The sequence below is a fragment of the Bombina bombina genome, chromosome 2 (genome assembly GCF_027579735.1).
Source record: "Bombina bombina isolate aBomBom1 chromosome 2, aBomBom1.pri, whole genome shotgun sequence".
NCBI classification, from domain to species: Eukaryota; Metazoa; Chordata; class Amphibia; order Anura; family Bombinatoridae; genus Bombina; species Bombina bombina.
Window position 1 is genome coordinate 1,185,066,098 of NC_069500.1, and position 22,230 is coordinate 1,185,088,327.

The following is a 22,230-nucleotide window of genomic DNA, read 5'->3' on the forward strand; positions in this document are numbered from 1 at the left end:
ACACAGGTGTCACGGTGTTTTTTGCATGTGCAGTGTAGTTTTATTACAATTTGTACTGTGCAATTAAACAATATAATTTTGTAACGCATATTTTTTAATTCAATTTCAGTTATTCGTTTTATACAAATTCTAAAATAGGATTTTTTGTGAGTCCGTTTGTAATGTATGCACCCCCTTCACCTGTTTGTGAGACACACTGTTCTTAAAGGGATATGAAATTCAAAATTTTTATTTCATGATTCAGATAGACCACGCAATTTTACAAACTTTTCTGCTATTATCACTTTTTCTTTGTTTCTTGGTATCTTTTGTTGAAATGTATCTCTCCAACAAAGAATATCATTGGAACTAAACAAATCTGATAAAAGAAGTAAATTGGAAACTTTTTTAAAAAAAATGATATGCCTTGTCACAAAAGAATTTTGGGTTTCATATCACTTTAATGTAAAAAAACTGTCTTTAGAGAAATTTGACAATGGGTTCAAAGTTCTGGTGAGATTTCTTAGAAAATCTCACAAGCCCAGAGCGCTTTACATAATTGGGTTCTAAATAATGACTGGACTTATTATTAATCATTAATATGGTGAACCTTCTAGCTCATATTTCTCAGCTTATGCTTAGATAAAATATGTCAGATCAGGTTATCTAGATGAGAGGGATAGATTCACAATATATTATGACATAAACATGTTATTTTCCTACCAAAGAATTTATGACTTGATTTCTCTTTATTCTCCTTTTTTTGTTATATAGTATTCAAAGCCCCCCCAATAAAAAAATCTTGCTTTTGTATAGTCAAATCGTAATAAAAGACATGAAAGGGGCAATCTGTTATTTCTTGGGCTGCACCCTTGAATGGTTAAGAATAAACATAATCACTCCCATGAAATCAAAGGTCCTATGCTGGTCTAAGGAACAAAGCTACGTAGTTCCCTTCTTGCAAGCCAAGCGTCTTGAGTATGGAAAGAACTCTCCTTCTCCTTAATACAGAGCTCACTTGTGATCCTATCATCCTGCTCCAATCACACCGCCACATTCTATCCCAAAGCCATTGGGACTTGTGATAGTGTGAGATATGCAGGTGCCTCTCTGGCAGCTGCCGTCAGTGCAGGGAAGATGCACTAATCTCATCTCTCTAACACCAAAAGAGGAATAAACAGGCTAATATAGAATGCTTAAAAGCATATAGTACAATCTGTTTTTACTACCAAAAGGTATTTGCTTTGGGGGATTTTAAACCAAGTTAAAATAACAAAGCAGTTATTAATTAGTAAGAATAATGACCCCCTTTACACAGAAACACTCACATTAAACAATGAAAGGTTTAATCATGAACATTTATGGTCAGTAAAACAATATATAAATACACAATTAATGCTATTTAGATTTTTTTTTTTAAATCCTTCATTGTTTCATAAGCATTGCCATTTATTTTATTTTGTGCTTCAAATTCTACACTGAAATATAGACCATATAGTATATGTAATAATCTACAGTTGGAGAGCTATGGTCATACAAAAATAATACATGTAGAATGTTAAACCAGGGGGAATAAATTAATAATTTGGTCTAAAGACGGTAAGACTTTATGTACCCCACAGAAAAGACATTGACATTTTGTGGGTCCTCGATCAGAACATCAACGGCTATTAAGTCTTTCCTGCCAGACATATATAGAGCAGTGATTAACCCCATACTGCTAGCCTCACAGGACATGTACTAATTGACATTAGCCAGAAATATGTTTTTTTGCTTGCACAATAACACCGCTGGAACTAAACTTTTAACGGAGGCAGGTTAGCGTGCATATTACAAGTTAGTGCACGAACGAAACCCGATGCACGCTAACGTCAGCACTTCATATATCGTCACCACATTAAAGGGACACTGAACCCAAATTTTTTCTTTCGTGATTCAGATAGAGCATGAAATTTTAAGCAACTTTTTAATTTACTCCTATTATCAAATTTTCTTCATTCTCTTGGTATCTTTATTTGAAATGCAAGAATGTAAGTTTAGATGCCGGCCCATTTTTCGGTTGTCCTTGCTGATTGGTGGATAAACTCATCCACCAATAAAAAAGTGCTGTCCAGAGTTCTGAACGTAAAAAAAAGCTTAGATGCCTTCTTTTTCAAATAAAGATAGCAAGAGAACAAAGAAAATTTGATAATAGGAGTAAATTAGAAAGTTGCTTAAAATTGCATGCTCTATCTGAATCACGAAAGAAAAAAAATTGAGTTCAGTGTCCCTTTAACTTCTCCCCATAGACTTCAATGGAGCACGCTTGCAAACCCAACAGATATAGATATATACAGATATATATAGATATATATTATATATTTAAAAATACGAAGAACATGAAGTGAAATATTTATATATAAACGCAGTAAAACATAATAAAAAAACATTAAAATTGAATAAATATTCATTTTATGTGTTGAATGTTTTTGTCTTGGAACTTGAACTCCAAAGTGTTTATATATATATATATATATATATATATATATATATATATATATATATATATATGTATATATATGTGTGTGTATATATGTATGTATATACAAATACAAACACATAAATACACATGTATATACATATATATATATACATATACACACACATCAAGACCCACACACACACACACACATACATACATACATATATATATATATATATATATATATATATATATATATATATATACACACACACACATTATAGCCCTTTCCAGTCAAACACCTTGTCATATACCATATACCTTTAACCCTTATGAAATTTTTTAAAATATTTATATGAATATTTTTTATCAGATACTGTTTATATGATTGTAACACTTCATTTTAATGAACTTATATTGTGCTTGGTGCAACTTTTTTTTACCCCTTACACTTTACGCTAGGTCTTCACTTGCGCTAAACCTGCTTTTTAAAAGCCCAATAGAGAAAACAATAGTAAATTAACTTTTATCTCTCCTACTCCCACTGGGAGTGCAATTACTTCTGATGGTTATATTCACATAGCTTTTCTTTATCCTATACTTAAATGTATGGTAAACTTTACATCAGGTCCAGAATCTAAGCAATATTTTAGATGGACTTTAATTGATCACTTGTAATAAATATGACATTCTAATCCCCCGTTCTCCTGCCGCCCACTTTAAAACTCATATTTTTTATGAGCTAACGGTTTGAGCTGTTCTCCAATCGGCTCTCTAGCTACAAAAAAAAGTGCAATACGGCTAAAGTATATAGCAGTTTTGAGAAAAGTCTGAACCGTTAGCTCACAAAAAAAATAAAGAATTTTGAAGTGCGCAGGATATTAAAGGGACACTGAACCCATTTTTTTTCTTTTGTGATTCAAATTGAGCATACAATTTTAAGCAACTTTCTAATTTACTCCTATTATCAATTTTTCTTCATTCTCTTGCTATCTTTATTTGAAAAAGAAGGCATCTAAGTTTTTTTTTGGTTCAGGTCCCTGGACAGCACTTTTTTTATTGGTGGATGAATTTATCTACCAATCAGCAATAACAACCCAGGTTGTTCACCAAAAATGGGCCGGCATCTAAACTTACATTCTTGCATTTCAAATAAAGATACCAAGAGAATGAACAAAATTTGATAATAGGAGTAAATTAGGAAGTTGCTTAAAATTTTCATGCTCTATCTGAATCACGAATGAAAAAATTTGGGTTCAGTGTCCCTTTAATATGTCACGGCTAAATTAAAATGTAAGTTACAGCGCATCTTCTTTAGAAGCGATCAATTAAAGTCCCCAATGTAGATATCGCTTATATTTCAGACATGATTTTAAAACAGTTAACGTTTACCATCTTTTTAATACACTACAGCAAAATGATCATTGGGAACAAATTAAGGCGGGCGACAAAAAGGGGTACACTATCCCTTTAAATTTGGGGGTGAAAATTGCAGTGGTAGTTTAATAGTAAACATTTTTAAAAATTTTTTTTTTTTTTACCATATTTATAATTACAAATATGTACAGAGTTTCCACCCTCTCTTTTGTAACATGAATGTTTGTTTTTTATACACGCCCAAATGACTGTTTTCTTTTCTCAAAAATTATTTATTTCCAGATTCGTTTAGTTCTAAACACAATATTATTATCTAAGGAAGCAGAACTTTGAGGAAGGAACAAAATGTTTTCAAATGCATTTCACAATCTGTTAATCTTACTACAAATAATGCACACTGGAAAATGTTAAAATCAGTATTAAAAGGACATGAAAGTCAATTTTAAATTTTTATTATTTTAGAAAAATCCAGTTTACTTCTATTATTAAATGTACTGGTATCCTTTGTTGAAGGGCATACCTAGGTAGATATAGGAGTGTGCACATGCATTGTTGTAAACATCTTTGTCATATAGTGCTCAAGACGGCACACTCCTGATCCTAGCTTTGTATGCTCTTCATCAAACAATAAAAGAGAATGTGTTAGATTTAATAATACAAGTAAATTGCAGTTATTTTTTTTAATTGCATGCTCAATCTGAAACATCAACAGTTACCTTTGACTTTCATTATCCCTTTAAAGGGATACAAAGTCGAATTATTATTTTGTTCCGTTGATTCAAATAATACAATTTCTAACAACTTTTCATTACTTCTGTTATCAAATTTACATTATTTTCTTAGTATGCTTTGCTGATGGAGCAGCAATGCACTACTGGGAGCTAGATGAACTCATCAGGTGAGCCAATGACAAGAGACATAAACATGCAGCAACGAATCAGCAGCTAGCTCCAAGTAGTGCATTGTTGCTCCTAAGCCTATCTAGGTATGCTTTTCAACAAATGATACAAAGAGAATAAAGTAAATTAGATTAAAACATAAATAAATTGTAAAGTTATTTAAAGGGACACTGAACCCAAATTTTTTCTTTTGTGATTCAGATAGAGCATGAAATTTTAAGCAACTTTCTAATTTACTCCTATTATCAAATTTTCTTTATTCTCTTGGTATCTTTATTTGAAATGCAAGAATGTAAGTTTAGATGCCTCCCCATTTTTGGTGAACAACCTGGGTTGTCCTTGCTGATTGGTGGATAAATTCATCCACCAATAAAAAAAGTGCTGTCCATAGTCTGAACCAAGAAAAAAGCTTGGATGCCTTATTTTTCAAATAAAGATAGCAATAGAACAAATAAAAATTGATAATAGATAATAAATTAGAAAGTTGCTTAAAATTGCATGCTCTATCTGAATCACGAAAGAAAAAAATTGGGTTCAGTGTCCCTTTAATATTGCATAGTCATTAAACTTTAACTTTGACTTAGTATATTCACTAATTAAACTGGACTAAGGTCTGATAAATTGGAATACAGTGCAAAAAGACGATTATTATAATGCAACACATTCCATATTTGTAAGGTGTTTTTTATTATGATTTCCTAAAGAAAACAACAGTGGAAAGTTGTTACTTCTACAGGATACTTGTGAGAAATCCCATGACCACTGGAATACATTTGCCGGTCACATTAAATAGTCCTTATGCGTTTTTTGCCAGTGATGAGCTGGATGCAGAGGGCTGCGCTGAGTTGCATGTGTGTTCTAAGAATGATTTGTAGTTTATGCGGCCGTCCATGTTTTGATCGTATCTGGACATGACGTGATAAACTTCATCTTCATCAAGCACAAAGTTGCAGAGCTTCAGGACGGATCGAAATTCAGGCAAAGACAAATACCCACTACTGTCCGTGTCCAGCTTCTTAAAGGCTCTGCGCAGCGTCTTCCATTCTCCTTGCAGCTGCTCAGTGGAAGAAATTAATGCAAAATTATGTGTCAATGTGGGTAATGCTTTTATCAAAATGTGGTAATAATTCACTAAATAGAGCAACATGGACAAAAATAACAGGCAAGAGCTCCAACTGGCTAATAGTAAAACCTCAGTGATAGTCAAAGGCTAAACTAAATAAGTTTGATCAGTGACAGCCTTTTAAGGGACATTAAACAGCAAATTAATGCTAACTATAATGATGCATTCAGAACAAAGATTAGCCTCAGAATACTATATAGATGCATTTTTAAAATGATATTAGTTGTTTAAATACTGAAAAAAATAAGTGTAAAATGTTAGCTTATATAAGGTACTTTAGTCCTTAAAAAGTAATGGACACTGCCATGTTGAAACTTAGGTTCCCTTTATCTAATCTCATCTGCTGGGGACAATTAGGAACAGATACAGTGTGCAAACAATGGTTGGTTGAAAAATGTTGCCACTCTTCAGAGGAGAGTCAAAGAGAACAACAACTTGCAATTGGCCACCTTAAATACATTTTCTCATGATTGGATGCACCTGTCTATGAAGTTAATGGGCTCACCAAACCAATTGTGTGTTCCAATTAATCAGTGCTAGGTAGTTACAGGAATTCAAATCAACAAAATGACAAGGGTGCCCAAATTTATGGACCTGTCTAATTTCATTTGATGCATATTGCACATTTTCTGTTAATCCAATAAACCTAATTTCACTACTGAAATATTACTGTGTCCTTCAGTTATTTGATAGATCAAAATGAAATTGCTTATCCAAACACCCAATTATTTATAAATGAAAATCATGGAAATTGTCAGGGGTGCCTAAACTTTTGCATACGATTGTACATATATTGTATATATACATACATACATTATAGAGCCCTTTCTACTCAAATACCTTTAAACATGAAAAATAATTTTTTATTACATTTTAATATTTTATTTGTTTTAATGTGTATGTACTGTAAATAATTTACATTCCAATGTTCTTCACATAGTAGAAAACATTCTTAGTATTTAAAAAATAATTATATATATATATATATATATATATCTGTATTTATTCATATAGATACATAGGTATAATATATATATATATATATATATATATATATATTTAAATTAATCCAGTATTTATATATATATATATATATATATATATATATATATATATATATATATATATATATGTATATATATATATATATATATATATATATATAGAGAGAGAGAGAGAGAGAGAGAGAGAGAGAGAGAGAGAAATATATATTTAAAAATAAAAAAGAACATTTTCTTCTATGAACCGGAAGTCCTGAAGTTAGTTGCATCAGATGTTGCTCTCACGCAAATATTTAGCAAATATTTACTTTCAACTTGTAATACGTGAGCAAACCAGCGTGTATTAAAAGTTTACTTCTCGCTGTGTTTGCGTGCAAGCTACGTAACACGCCATTTGTAATCTGGCCCACAGTTGGGTATAACAATTGGATAGTTAAAAATTTTAACAAAAGCATCTCAACACTACTGAAACACTTTTAGCGTGCCCTATACTTTTAATGGACAGCAAAGAGAGCGCTATTAGTGCACTCATTGCGCTCATATTACAAGTGGCAAGTTAAGCGATGTGCTCTAACACAATCCTAAATACTGCTGTAAAATCTAGTGCTGTTTGATACCGGAAGTAAAACATTATCACTTGCTAGTTTGCATAACAATAAACTTGAAAATGCTATGGAAAGAAAGGATTTAAGTTACTGTATATTTACACTTAATACATAGGAAACAAAGGTTTAAAGGGACAGTGAAGTCAAAAACATAATTTATGTAAGAACTTACCTGATAAATTCATTTCTTTCATATTAGCAAGAGTCCATGAGCTAGTGACGTATGGGATATACATTCCTACCAGGAGGGGCAAAGTTTCCCAAACCTCAAAATGCCTACAAATACACCCCTCACCACACCCACAAATCAGTTTAACGCATAGCCAAGAAGTGGGGTGATAAGAAAAAAGTGCGAAAGCATAAAAAAATAAGGAATTGGAACAATTGTGCTTTATACAAAAAAATCATAACCACCACAAAAAGGGTGGGCCTCATGGACTCTTGCTAATATGAAAGAAATTAATTTATCAGGTAAGTTCTTACATAAATTATGTTTTCTTTCATGTAATTAGCAAGAGTCCATGAGCTAGTGACGTATGGGATAATGACTACCCAAGATGTGGATCTTCCACGCAAGAGTCACTAGAGAGGGAGGGATAAAATAAAGACAGCCAATTCCGCTGAAAATAATCCACACCCAAACTAAAGTTTAAATCTTATAATGAAAAAAAATGAAATTATAAGCAGAAGAATGAAAATGAAACAGCTGCCTGAAGTACTTTTCTACCAAAAACTGCTTCAGAAGAAGAAAACACATCAAAATGGTAGAATTTAGTAAAAGTATGCAAAGAAGACCAAGTTGCTGCTTTGCAAATCTGATCAACCGAATCTTCATTCCTGAACGCCCAGGAAGTAGAAACTGACCTAGTAGAATGAGCTGTAATCCTTTGAGGCGGAGTTTTACCCGACTCGACATAAGCATGATGAATTAAAGATTTCAACCAAGATGCCAAAGAAATGGCAGAGGCCTTCTGACCTTTCCTAGAACCGGAAAAGATAACAAATAGACTAGAAGTCTTTCGGAAATTCTTAGTAGCTTCAACATAATATTTCAAAGCTCTAACTACATCCAAAGAATGCAATGGTTTCTCCTTAGAATTCTTAGGATTAGGACATAATGAAGGAACCACAATTTCTCTACTAATGTTGTTAGAATTCACAACCTTAGGTAAAAATTTAAAAGAAGTTCGCAACACCGCCTTATCCTGATGAAAAATCAGAAAAGGAGACTCACAAGAAAGAGCAGATAATTCAGAAACTCTTCTGGCAGAAGAGATGGCCAAAAGGAACAAAACTTTCCAAGAAAGTAATTTAATGTCCAATGAATGCATAGGTTCAAACTGAGGAGCTTGAAGAGCCCCCAGAACCAAATTCAAACTCCAAGGAGGAGAAATTGACTTAATGACAGGTTTTATACGAACCAAAGCTTGTACAAAACAATGAATATCAGGAAGATTAGCAATCTTTCTGTGAAAAAGAACAGAAAGAGCAGAGATTTGTCCTTTCAAGGAACTTGCAGACAAACCTTTATCCAAACCATCCTGAAGGAACTGTAAAATTCTCGGAATTCTAAAAGAATGCCAGGAAAAATTATGAGAAAGACACCAAGAAATATAAGTCTTTCAGACTTTATAATATATCTCCCTAGATACGGATTTACGAGCCTGTAACATAGTATTAATCAAAGAGTCAGAGAAACCTCTTTGACTAAGAATCAAGCGTTCAATCTCCATACCTTTAAATTTAAGGATTTGAGATCCTGATGGAAAAAAGGACCTTGCGACAGAAGGTCTGGTCTTAACGGAAGAGTCCACGGTTGGTAGGAGGCCATCCGGACAAGATCCGCATACCAAAACCTGTGAGGCCATGCTGGAGCTACCAGCAGAACAAACGAGCATTCCTTCAGAATCTTGGAGATTACTCTTGGAAGAAGAACTAGAGGCGGAAAGATATAGGCAGGATGATACTTCCAAGGAAGCGACAATGCATCCACTGCTTCCGCTTGAGGATCCCTGGATCTGGACAGATACCTGGGAAGCTTCTTGTTTAGATGAGAAGCCATCAGATCTATTTCTGGAAGTCCCCACATTTGAACAATCTGAAGAAATACCTCTGGGTGAAGAGACCATTCGCCCGGATGTAACGTTTGGCGACTGAGATAATCTGCTTCCCAATTGTCTATACCTGGGATATGAACTGCAGAAACTAGACAGGAGATGGATTCCGCCCATACCAGAATTCGAGATACTTCTTTCATGGCCAGAGGACTGTGAGTCCCTCCTTGATGATTGATGTATGCCACAGTTGTGACATTGTCTGTCTGAAAACAAATGAACGATTCTCTCTTTAGAAGAGGCCAAGACTGAAGAGCTCTGAAAATTGCACGGAGTTCCAAAATATTGATTGGTAATCTCACCTCCTGAGATTCCCAAACCCCTTGTGCTGTCAGAGACCCCCAAAAAGCTCCCCAACCTGTCAGACTTGCATCTGTTGAAATTACAGTCCAGGTCGGAAGAACAAAAGAAGCCCCCTGAACTAAACGATGGTGATCTGTCCACCACGTCAGAGAGTGTCGTAAAATCGGTTTTAAATATATTAATTGAGATATCTTTGTGTAATCCCTGCACCACTGGTTCAGCATACAGAGCTGAAGAGGACGCATGTGAAAACGAGCAAAGGGGATCGCATCCGATGCAGCAGTCATAAGACCTAGAATTTCCATGCATAAGGCTACCGAAGGGAATGATTGTGATTGAAGGTTTCGACAAGCTGAGATCAATTTTAGACGTCTCTTTTCTGTCAGAGACAGAGTCATGGACACTGAATCTATCTGGAAACCTAAAAAGGTAACCTCTGTTTGAGGAATTAATGAACTTTTCGGTAAATTGATCCTCCAACCATGATCTTGAAGAAACAACACAAGTCGATTCGTATGAGATTCTGCTAAATGTGAAGACTAAGCAAGTACCAAGATATCGTCCAAATAAGGAAATACCACAATACCCTGTTCTCTGATTACAGACAGAAGGGCACCGAGAACCTTTGTAAAAATCCTTGGAGCTGTTGCTAGGCCAAACGGCAGAGCCACAAACTGGTAATGCTTGTCTAGGAAAGAGAATCTCAGAAACTGATAGTGATCTGGATGAATCGGAATATGCAGATATGCATCCTGTAAATCTATTGTGGACATATAATGCCCTTGCTGAACAAAAGGCAGAATAGTCCTTATAGTTACCATCTTGAATGTTGGTATCCTTACATAACGATTCAATATTTTTAGATCCAGAACTGGTCTGAAGGAATTCTCCTCCTTTGGTACAATGAAGAGATTTGAATAAAACCCCAGCCCCTGTTCCAGAACTGGAACTGGCATAATTACTCCAGCCAACTCTAGATCTGAAACACATTTCAGAAATGCTTGAGCCTTTGCTGGATTCACTGGGACACGGGAAAGAAAAAATCTCTTTGCAGGAGGCCTTATCTTGAAGCCAATTCTGTACCCTTCTGAAACAATGTTTTGAATCCAAAGATTGTAAATTGAATTGATCCAAATTTGTTTGAAAAAACGTAATCTGCCCCCTACCAGCTGGGCTGGAATGAGGGCCGCACCTTCATGTGGACTTGGGAGCTGGTTTTGTTTTTCTAAAAGACTTGGACTTATTCCAGACTGGAGATGGTTTCCAAACTGATATCGCTCCTGAGGGCGAAGGATCAGGCTTTTGTTCCTTATTGTGACGAAAGGAACGAAAACGATTATTAGACCTAAATTTACCTTTAGATTTTCTATCTTGTGGTAAAAAAGTTCCTTTCCCTCCAGTAACAGTTGAGATAATAGAATCCAACTGAGAACCAAATAATTTATTACCCTGGAAAGAAAGGGAAAGCAAAGTTGACTTAGAAGACATATCAGCATTCCAAGTTTTAAGCCATAAAGCTCTTCTAGCTAGAATAGCTAGAGACATATACCTGACATCAACTCTAATGATATCAAATATGGCATCACAAATAAAGTTATTAGCATGTTGAAGAAGATTAACAATGCTATGAGAGTTATGATCTGTTACTTGTTGCGCTAAAGTTTCTAACCAAAAAGTTGAAGCTGCAGCCACATCCGCTAAAGATATAGCAGGTCTAAGAAGATTACCTGAACATAAGTAAGCTTTTCTTAGAAAGGATTCAATCTTCCTATCTAAAGGATCCTTAAAGGAAGTACTATCTGCCGTAGGAATAGTAGTACGTTTAGCAAGAGTAGAGACAGCCCCATCAACCTTAGGGATTTTGTCCCAAAATTCTAATCTGTCAGACGGCACAGGATATAATTGCTTAAAACGTTTAGAAGGAGTAAAAGAATTACCCAAATTATTCCATTCCCTGGAGATTACTTCAGAAATAGCATCAGGGACAGGAAAAACTTCTGGAATAACTACAGGAGATTTAAAAACCTTATTTAAACATTTAGATTTAGTATCAAGAGGACCAGAATCCTCTATTTCTAATGCAATTAAGACCTCTTTAAGTAAAGAACGAATAAATTCCATTTTGAATAAATATGAAGATTTATCAGCATCAACCTCAGAGACAGAATCCTCTGAACCAGAGGAACTACTATCAGAATCAGAATGATGATGTTCATTTAAAAATTCATCTGAAAAATTAGAAGTTTTAAAAGACCTTTTACGTTTACTAGAAGGGGGAATAACAGACATAGCCTTCTTAATAGATTTAGAAACAAAATCTCTTATGTTAACAGGAACACTCTGAGCATTAGATGTTGATGGAACCACAACAGGTAATGTAACATTACTAAAGGAAATATTATCTGCATTAACAAGTTTGTCATGACATTCATTACAAACAACAGCTGGAGGAACAGATACCACAAGTTTACAACAGATACACTTAACTTTGGTAGATCCAGCACCAGGCAGCGTTTTACCAGAAGTATCTTCTAACTCAGTGTCAGTCTGGGACATCTTGCAATATGTAATAGAGAAAACAACATATAAAGCAAAATTGATCAAATTCCTTAAATGACAGTTTCAGGAATGGGAAAAAATGCCAGTGAACAAGCTTCTAGCAACCAGAAGCAATAAATTATGAGACTTAAATAATGTGGAGACAAAAATGACGCCCATATTTTTTAGCGCCAAAAAAGACGCCCACATTATTTGGCGCCTAAATGCTTTTGGCGCCAAAAAATGATGCCACATCCGGAACGCCGACACTTTTGGCGCAAAAAAAACGTCAGAAATGACGCAACTTCCGGCGACACGTATGACGCCGGAAACAGAAAAAAACTTTTTGCGCCAAAAAAGTCCGCGCCAAGAATGACGCAATAAAATGAAGCATTTTCAGCCCCCGCGAGCCTAACAGCCCACAGGAAAAAAAGTCAAATTTTAAGGTAAGAAAAAAATTGATTTATTCAAATGCATTATCCCAAATATGAAACTGACTGTCTGAAATAAGGAACGTTGAACATCCTGAGTTAAGGCAAATAAATGTTTGAATACATATATTTAGAACTTTATACAAAAGTGCCCAACCATAGCTTAGAGTGTCACAGAAAATAAGACTTACTTACCCCAGGACACTCATCTACAAGTAGTAGAAAGCCAAACCAGTACTGAAACGAGAATCAGTAGAGGTAATGGTATATATAAGAGTATATCGTCGATCTGAAAAGGGAGGTAAGAGATGAATCTCTACGACCGATAACAGAGAACCTATGAAATAGACCCCGTAGAAGGAGATCATTGAATTCAAATAGGCAATACTCTCTTCACATCCCTCTGAGATTCACTGCACGCTGAGAGGAAAACCGGGCTCCAACCTGCTGCGGAGCGCATATCAACGTAGAATCTAGCACAAACTTACTTCACCACCTCCATAGGAGGCAAAGTTTGTAAAACTGAATTGTGGGTGTGGTGAGGGGTGTATTTATAGGCATTTTAAGGTTTGGGAAACTTTGCCCCTCCTGGTAGGAATGTATATCCCATACGTCACTAGCTCATGGACTCTTGCTAATTACATGAAAGAAATAAAATTTTCATAATTCAGATAGCAAAACAGAGCTAACAAAATGACAGTTCTAAAATGGTTGCATAAACAAATGGCATGTACAATTACATTTCCTTAGTTTAGAGCTATATAATCTTCAGATAGAGTTACATACTATACTTTATATATTTTTATCTATGTATTCCATTTATTTAATAATTCATTTTGATACATAAGATAGATAGATAAATAGATCGATAGATAGATAGATAGATAGATGCATTCTTCTTTGGAAAGTACAATACATGGTCTAAATATTTTACCCTTCAAGCAATTAATGGGTTAACCTGAGAGTGTGTGGCAGAAACAGCCCTCTGAATCTTGTATCCGGGCTCAGTGTCAGTAATGCATGCAGCACTTTTCAGTGCACACTATTTGTTATTTCGTGCATGGCTAGTCATGCACATAATATAGGCGGGCACCCAATGCAAATTGGCAGTAACCTCATATCTTTCTCCTAGCATCCATGTATGTCTTTTTATTGCTACAAAGCCACATGCTAATCCATCATTACTGAAAAAAACTCCAGTCGTCTATACACAGCAGGTACTTTGCTTTTGTTTTATTTATTTATTGGCTGCCCATGTTGAATCTACTGCAGTGCTATAAATAAATATGCACATGTATAAAGCAAGGACTGAGCCAAATTCTGCTTGGACTAGATTAAAAATGTCTGGATTAAACAGGTGGGTACAGGGATTTTAAGAAAAGCCATACAAGTCTTAAGTTCAGATGTCAATCAAACAAACTAAATATATACAAAGGAACATGGCAATTTGACCTCAACTATTACAGTATGTTTTTTTACTATAGTATACATGCAGTTCAAAATAGTATACAATAGTGTATTCATCACATTAATATAATATAAAAAGGCAAGATAACAATCAAAATACTAAAAGTATCAATTCATTCCGGCTTTTTATAGGGTCTGCTCCACTAAAACCATCAAATTATGAAATCTATAAAAAAAAAAAAAAAAATCACAAATATTAAAGATTCTTTGCATTTAGATTCTTCATCAATGGAGTTCCAATCCATCGGAAAGCATTGTTAGTAACAATTTTAATACCAAAATTGTTATTGTTGAAAAAGATAGATAATACCTTTACTACCCATTCCCCAGCTTTGCACAACCAACATTGTTAGATTAATATACTTTAATATTTCAACCTCTAAATTTCTTCCTGTTTCTAAGCCACTACAGACAGCCCTTTATCACTTTTTATTAGCTTTTTACAACAGGAAACTGCTAGTTCATGTGAGCCATATTGATAACACGGTGCTCTCGTTGTGCAGGACACACCACTAATTAGCTAAAATGCAAGTCAATAGATAATAAATAAATAGCCATGTGATAAGGGGACAGTCTGCAGAGGCTTACATACAAGGTAAACCATATATTAATATAACTGTGCAAAACTGGGGAATGAGTAATTAAGGGATTATCTATCTTTTTGAACAATAAATATTCTGGAGTAGACTGTCCCTTTAACTAGTTAAACAGGCCTGACCACTTGAAAACCTAGATTTTCTGCTTATGCATTCTCAGTTCATATGTTTGTTCTAGAATCATTTGTTGAAAAGCATATCTAGGTAGGTTCAGAAGCAGCACAGCTGGGAGGCAGCTGGTGATTGGTGGGTATCCACATGCCTCTTGTCTTTAGTTCACCTGGTGTTTTCATCTTGGTCCTAGTAATATATTGTTGCTCTGGAGCTAACTTTAACTTTGTGTTTAACCCCTTTGCAGGAGTTAAACACAGTTATGTGCAATAATAAAATGCTCTAAAATTTTAGAGCAGTGGTTCCCAAACTTTTTCCAGCCACTGCCTTCACCATTGGTGTCCCTCTGCTTTACCTCATAAAAATGTTAATACAAATACCAATGCTTTACCTTTAATTAAATAGTTTAAAGGGACAGTATACACCAATTTTCATATAACTCATATGAAAAGACAGATAAGACAAACAGGAGTCTGTAAACGTGTGTTTACATCTGGCACTGTGGGGCTTGGTTAGGAGTCTGAAAATCGGCAGAATGCTATTAAAAGATAAGCAAAACTATACAATGTTACAAAAAACTACCAGGTGGGCTATATAAATGGATCATCTACAAAACATTTATGCAAAGAAAAATCTAGTGTACAATGTCCCTTTAATTAAAAATGTTTTATCTTGAGCTTGCGATACCAGTTTATAGTTACTGTGCAAGAGTCTTATATATCTCAGTTAGTAATTACTTTACTTTTCAAAAAATGATTAATGTAACATATGGGCTTGATGACGTGACACCAGTTTCCCATGTCTTGCTTCATGTTAGCAGGAGTCTTAAACCATGTGCAGAGATATGGATTCAATTTGTTTGCTTGGAGCATAGTTATATAACTGACTGTTACCTTCCCCTGATTTGGGAATATTGTGTTTACTTATATTGCAGTTTGCTGAGCAGCAGTGCAAAACAAAGAGACCCTCACATATGGTCTCTGTCACAACTATTAATCTATGTCATTGCACTGTGAAGGAAGCCATAGACAATACATAACTGTAAACTACAGTTTGCCAAACCCTGATCTAAGACCAATAACAATGGAAGAATTAAAGGGACAGTCTACTCTAGAATTTTTATTGTTTAAAAAGATAGATTATCCCTTTATTAACCTTTCCCCCAGTTTTGCATAACCAACACTGTTATATTAACCCCTTAACAACCGCGGTGTACCCTGTAGATCGCTACCTGTTAAGGGATTGTTGGTGTATTATAGCGTAAGTACCGTGTTTTTGGACCCTCCCTCCCTCCTGCAGGCTTGCTAAAATAGCGTAGTCTAAGACACCCCCATAGAAAGACCAGCAACGTACCCTGGAACATATACTCTATTACATATTTTGTATCATCTGCAAACAGACATACTTTCTACTGTAGCCCTTTGCAGATATCTCTGATAAATATGTTAAACAAAACGGGCCCCAGAACTTACCCCTGAGGAACACTACTAGTAATTGCTCCCTCTGCCGAATGTACTTTATTTACTAACACTCTGTTGGGACATAAAACAGGTTGAGATCTGTGCATATCCTTAAAGATCTAATTAACTAAAAATTGTTTGAATAAAAAAATTGTTTACAAATTACTGGCAAGTATTTTAAAATAATTTAAAAAAATAAGCAAAATGAATTACATAGCTAAGCTGCCGGGAGAAGCTAACTCCACCCCCCTTATCAGTGTTTAGACACAGGCATTGTATTTCAACTGAGTTCACAGCTTCTAGGCATGCTCCAGCAGATAATCCCTATGCATTTTTGCCTTCTACCAAAACAACAATAGATATAGATACAGCCATAGAAGGAAATGTGTGTGGGGAAATTAAAAAGAAAGGGTTAATGGTGAGGCACTGCATTATAAATGTGCAGGTAAAGTAATAAAAGTACATATTATTATATTTTGTCTCTATCCCAACTTGTTTTATGTCCCTTTAAGCCAGCATTCTACCCAATTCACATTTTTTGAGTCTAGACCAAGGAAATATAGTTTGTGAATTAGTTTGCTGTGTGGGACAGTATCAAAAGCTTTGCTGAAATCTATATATGCTACATCAACAGCTTCACCCTGGTCTAATACTTTTGTTACATTAAGGGCCTAATACACTTTTTACCTCTGTGATTAACTTGTATCTAAGCCTCTGCAGACTGCCCCTTTATTTCAGTTCTTTTGACAGGCTTGAATTTTAACCAATCAGTGCTGACTCATAAATAACTCCACAGGAGTGAGCACAATATCACCATATGGCACACATGAACTTGCTCTGTCTAGCTGTGAAAATCTGTCAAAATGCGCTGAGATAGGAGATGGCCTTCTATGAGCCTACCTATGCATAGCTTTTAACAAAGAATACCAAGAGAACAAAACAAAGTTGATGATAAAAGTAAATTGGAAAGTTGTTTAAAATTGCATGCCCTATCCTAATCATGAAAGTTTAATTTTGACTAGATGGTCCCTTTAAGTCTCATGATCAAGTCCAATGAGGCCCAAGGCTGTGATAGATATATAGGTCTGTTTTCTTTCTTGATTCAGATAGATCATTTAATTTTAAACAACTTTCCAATTTACTTCTATTATTAATTTGCTTTATTTTCTTGGTGTCCTTTATTGAGGAGCAGCAATGCACTACTGGGAGCTAGCTGAACATATTGGTAACCAAATTAAAAGATTATATATATATATATATATATATATATCCAGCCACCAATCAGTAGCTAGCTCCAAGCTACTGAGCATACCTAGGTATGCTTTCCCACAAAGGATACCAAGAGAACAAGCAAATTAGATAATAGAAGTAAATTGAAAAGTTGTTTAAAATTCTATGCTCCACCTGAATCATGAAATAAGTATTTTGGGTTTCATGTCCAAGTATATAATAAAGCTTTTCAAATCAGAGACTTCCCTAAAGAATACTTGAAGCCAGACATCTGTTTTTTCTATCCCTAAGTTGGTAAAAAGAACCGGCACTGCCCGTAATAGCCATAATAGGTGATCAGCGGCAATGTTAAAACCTGTGCAAACACATATTTCTTGCAGTTTTCACATGTCTCAGTTATAACGTACACATACTTTGAATAAATGAACTAATTGACACTCACTTTGAAATGCCATAGAAAACAAAGACAAACACCATATGACAAACTGTAAGCACAGAGCCACTGGTTCTCTGTTTTCATGAAATAGTGAGACTATTTTTTTAGCCCAAATACTTTTGGTGCAATGTAGCACACATTTACTACATTGAAAACCAGGAGCGTGTGAATCATTATGTTCTAAATTCTGAAATTAAAAATAAAATCATACCTAGGTATGCTTAGTAGCAGCAATGCGCTACTGGGAGCTAGATGCTGATTGGTGGCTGCACATGCCTCTAGACATTGGCTGATCTGTTGCTTTCAGCTATCTACCAGTAGTGAAATGCTTCTCCTTCCCCAAAGGATACAATGATGCAAATAGGATAACAGAAGTACATTTGAAAATAGTTGAAAATTATCAAATCATGAAATCATTTTTTTGGGTTTTATGTCCCTTTAACATTTTGCATACATTCTTCTTCCCAGATCACCATCATTTAGAATTCTATACATTTTTTTTCCAATACTGATTAGTAATTTAAAATTAGAAGATTACATTCGTTTTTCACGTTGCTTTTCTTTATACAGAAATAAGTATAAATATAATACCCAACCAAACAATAATTAATCATTTTGAAAAAACAAACCCGTTTCTAATTTCAGAGAGGGGTGAAAACTCATTTTAATAATGTATTTTCAGTCAAACCCTCAGCAAAAAAACTTATTGCACTAATAATCCTTATCAAACATGAAATAACATAATTAATGAATCATCCTATGCAGTTTTCATAAAATGACTCCTTGTTTACATGCACCACGTCTCTATTTTATTCTGATAGCCCCAGATGTGAATTTACTTTGAGATACAAGGATCTATGTTCGCAGTCGCAGCCAGGTGACCCTTATTACCGCATTAATCACGTGACAGATATAGGGTCATGATACGCCTCTATTCAAAATACTTCTCAAAAACTGATCAAATGCAAGGAAGCTGAAGTCATTAAGGACCATTTGTTTGAGAAAGTATAACTGACTCTTTTTTTTTTTTTTTTTAAAGTGTTTTATAGAAGAGTTACTATATTCCCTATTATTTCTCCAACATAGGTGTGTCCGGTCCACGGCGTCATCCTTACTTGTGGGATATTCTCTTCCCCAACAGGAAATGGCAAAGAGCCCAGCAAAGCTGGTCACATGATCCCTCCTAGGCTCCGCCTTCCCCAGTCATTCTCTTTGCCGTTGTACAGGCAACATCTCCACGGAGATGGCTTAGAGTTTTTTAGTGTTTAACTGTAGTTTTTATTATTCAATCAAGAGTTTGTTATTTTAAAATAGTGCTGGTATGTACTATTTACTCTGAAACAGAAAAGAGATGAAGATTTCTGTTTGTAAGAGGAAAATGATTTTAGCAACCGTTACTAAAATCGATGGCTGTTCCACACAGGACTGTTGAGAGGAATTAACTTCAGTTGGGGGAACAGTGAGCAGACTTTTGCTGCTTGAGGTATGACACATTCTAACAAGACGATGTAATGCTGGAAGCTGTCATTTTCCCTATGGGATCCGGTAAGCCATTTTTATTACAGACAGTAAATAAGGGTTTCACAAGGGCTTTTTAAGACTGTAGACATTTTCTGGGCTAAATCGATTTATATATAAACATATTTTATACTCCATAGCCTTGAGGAATTATTTTAATCTTGGGAATTTTGTAAAATAACCGGCAGGCACTGTATTGGACACCTTATTCTCTAGGGGCTTTCCCTAATCATAGGCAGAGTCTCATTTTCGCGCCTGTATTGCGCACTTGTTTTTGAGAAGCATGTCATGCAGATGCATGTGTGAGGAGCTCTGATACATAGAAAAGACTTTCTGAAGGCGTCATTTGGTATCGTATTCCCCTTTGGGCTTGGTTGGGTCTCAGCAAAGCAGATACCAGGGACTGTAAAGGGGTTAAATATAAAAACGGCTCCGGTTCCGTTATTTTAAGGGTTAAAGCTTCCAAATTTGGTGTGCAATACTTTTAAGGCTTTAAGACACTGTGGTGAAATTTTGGTGAATTTTGAACAATTCCTTCATATTTTTTCGCAATTGCAGTAATAAAGTGTGTTCAGTTTAAAATTTAAAGTGACAGTAACGGTTTTATTTTAAAACGTTTTTTGTACTTTGTTATCAAGTTTATGCCTGTTTAACATGTCTGAACTGCCAGATAGACTGTGTTCTGAATGTGGGGAAGCCAAGGTTCCTTCTCATTTAAATAGATGTGATTTATGTGACACAAAATTTAGAGAAAATGATGCCCAAGATGATTCCTCAAGTGAGGGGAGTAAGCATGGTACTGCATCATCCCCTCCTTCGTCTACACCAGTCTTGCCCACACAGGAGGCCCCTAGTACATCTAGCGCGCCAATACTCCTTACTATGCAACAATTAACGGCTGTAATGGATAATTCTATCAAAAACATTTTAGCCAAAATGCCCACTTATCAGCGAAAGCGCGACTGCTCTGTTTTAGAAAATACTGAAGAGCATGAGGACGCTGATGATATTGTTTCTGAAGGGCCCCTACACCAGTCTGAGGGGGCCAGGGAGGTTTTGTCTGAGGGAGAAATTTCAGATTCAGGGAAAATTTCTCAACAAGCTGAACCTGATGTGATTACATTTAAATTTAAGTTGGAACATCTCCGCGCTCTGCTTAAGGAGGTGTTATCCACTCTGGATGATTGTGAGAATTTGGTCATCCCAGAGAAACTATGTAAAATGGACAAGTTCCTAGAGGTCCCGGGGCCCCCCGAAGCTTTTCCTATACCCAAGCGGGTGGCGGACATTGTAAATAAAGAATGGGAAAGGCCCGGTATACCTTTCGTCCCTCCCCCCATATTTAAAAAATTGTTTCCTATGGTCGACCCCAGAAAGGACTTATGGCAGACAGTCCCCAAGGTCGAGGGGGCGGTTTCTACTCTAAACAAACGCACCACTATACCCATAGAAGATAGTTGTGCTTTCAAAGATCCTATGGATAAAAAATTAGAAGGTTTGCTTAAAAAGATGTTTGTTCAGCAAGGTTACCTTCTACAACCAATTTCATGCATTGTCCCTGTCACTACAGCCGCGTGTTTCTGGTTCGATGAGCTAGAAAAGGCGATCACTAGTAATTCTCCTTCTTATGAGGAGATTATGGACAGAATCCGTGCTCTCAAATTGGCTAATTCTTTCACCCTAGACGCCACTTTGCAATTGGCTAGGTTAGCGGCGAAAAATTCTGGGTTTGCTATTGTGGCGCGCAGAGCGCTTTGGTTAAAATCTTGGTCAGCGGATGCGTCTTCCAAGAACAAATTGCTTAACATTCCTTTCAAGGGGAAAACGCTGTTTGGCCCTGACTTGAAAGAGATTATCTCCGATATCACTGGGGGCAAGGGCCACGCCCTTCCTCAGGATAGGTCTTTCAAGGCCAAAAATAAACCTAATTTTCGTCCCTTTCGTAGAAACGGACCAGCCCCAAGTGCTACGTCCTCTAAGCAAGAGGGTAATACTTCTCAAGCCAAGCCAGCCTGGAGACCAATGCAAGGCTGGAACAAGGGAAAGCAGGCCAAGAAACCTGCCACTGCTACCAAGACAGCATGAGATGTTGGCCCCCGATCCGGGACCGGATCTGGTGGGGGGCAGACTCTCTCTCTTCGCTCAGGCTTGGGCAAGAGATGTTCTGGATCCTTGGGCGCTAGAAATAGTCTCCCAAGGTTATCTTCTGGAATTCAAGGGGCTTCCCCCAAGGGGGAGGTTCCACAGGTCTCAATTGTCTTCAGACCACATAAAAAAACAGGCATTTTTACATTGTGTAGAAGACCTGTTAAAAATGGGAGTGATTCATCCTGTTCCATTAGGAGAACAAGGGATGGGGTTCTACTCCAATCTGTTCGTAGTTCCCAAAAAAGAGGGAACGTTCAGACCAATCTTAGATCTCAAGATCCTAAACAAGTTTCTCAAGGTTCCATCGTTCAAAATGGAAACCATTCGAACAATTCTTCCTTCCATCCAGGAAGGTCAATTCATGACCACGGTGGATTTAAAGGATGCGTATCTACATATTCCTATCCACAAGGAACATCATCGGTTCCTAAGG

General features: G+C 35.9%; 1 protein-coding gene across 1 annotated transcript in view; it reads right to left on the reverse strand.

Annotated features, from left to right (window-relative positions):
• Positions 1-5,384: 5,384 nt before the first annotated feature.
• Positions 5,385-22,230, reverse strand: part of LOC128647469 (EF-hand calcium-binding domain-containing protein 6-like) — a 299,277-nt gene continuing 282,431 nt past the window's right edge. Inside the window, exon 21 of the mRNA XM_053700255.1 lies at positions 5,385-5,770. Within this exon, the coding sequence (XP_053556230.1) occupies positions 5,513-5,770 (258 nt within the window). The 3' untranslated portion in view covers positions 5,385-5,512. The remainder of the gene's footprint in view (positions 5,771-22,230) is intronic.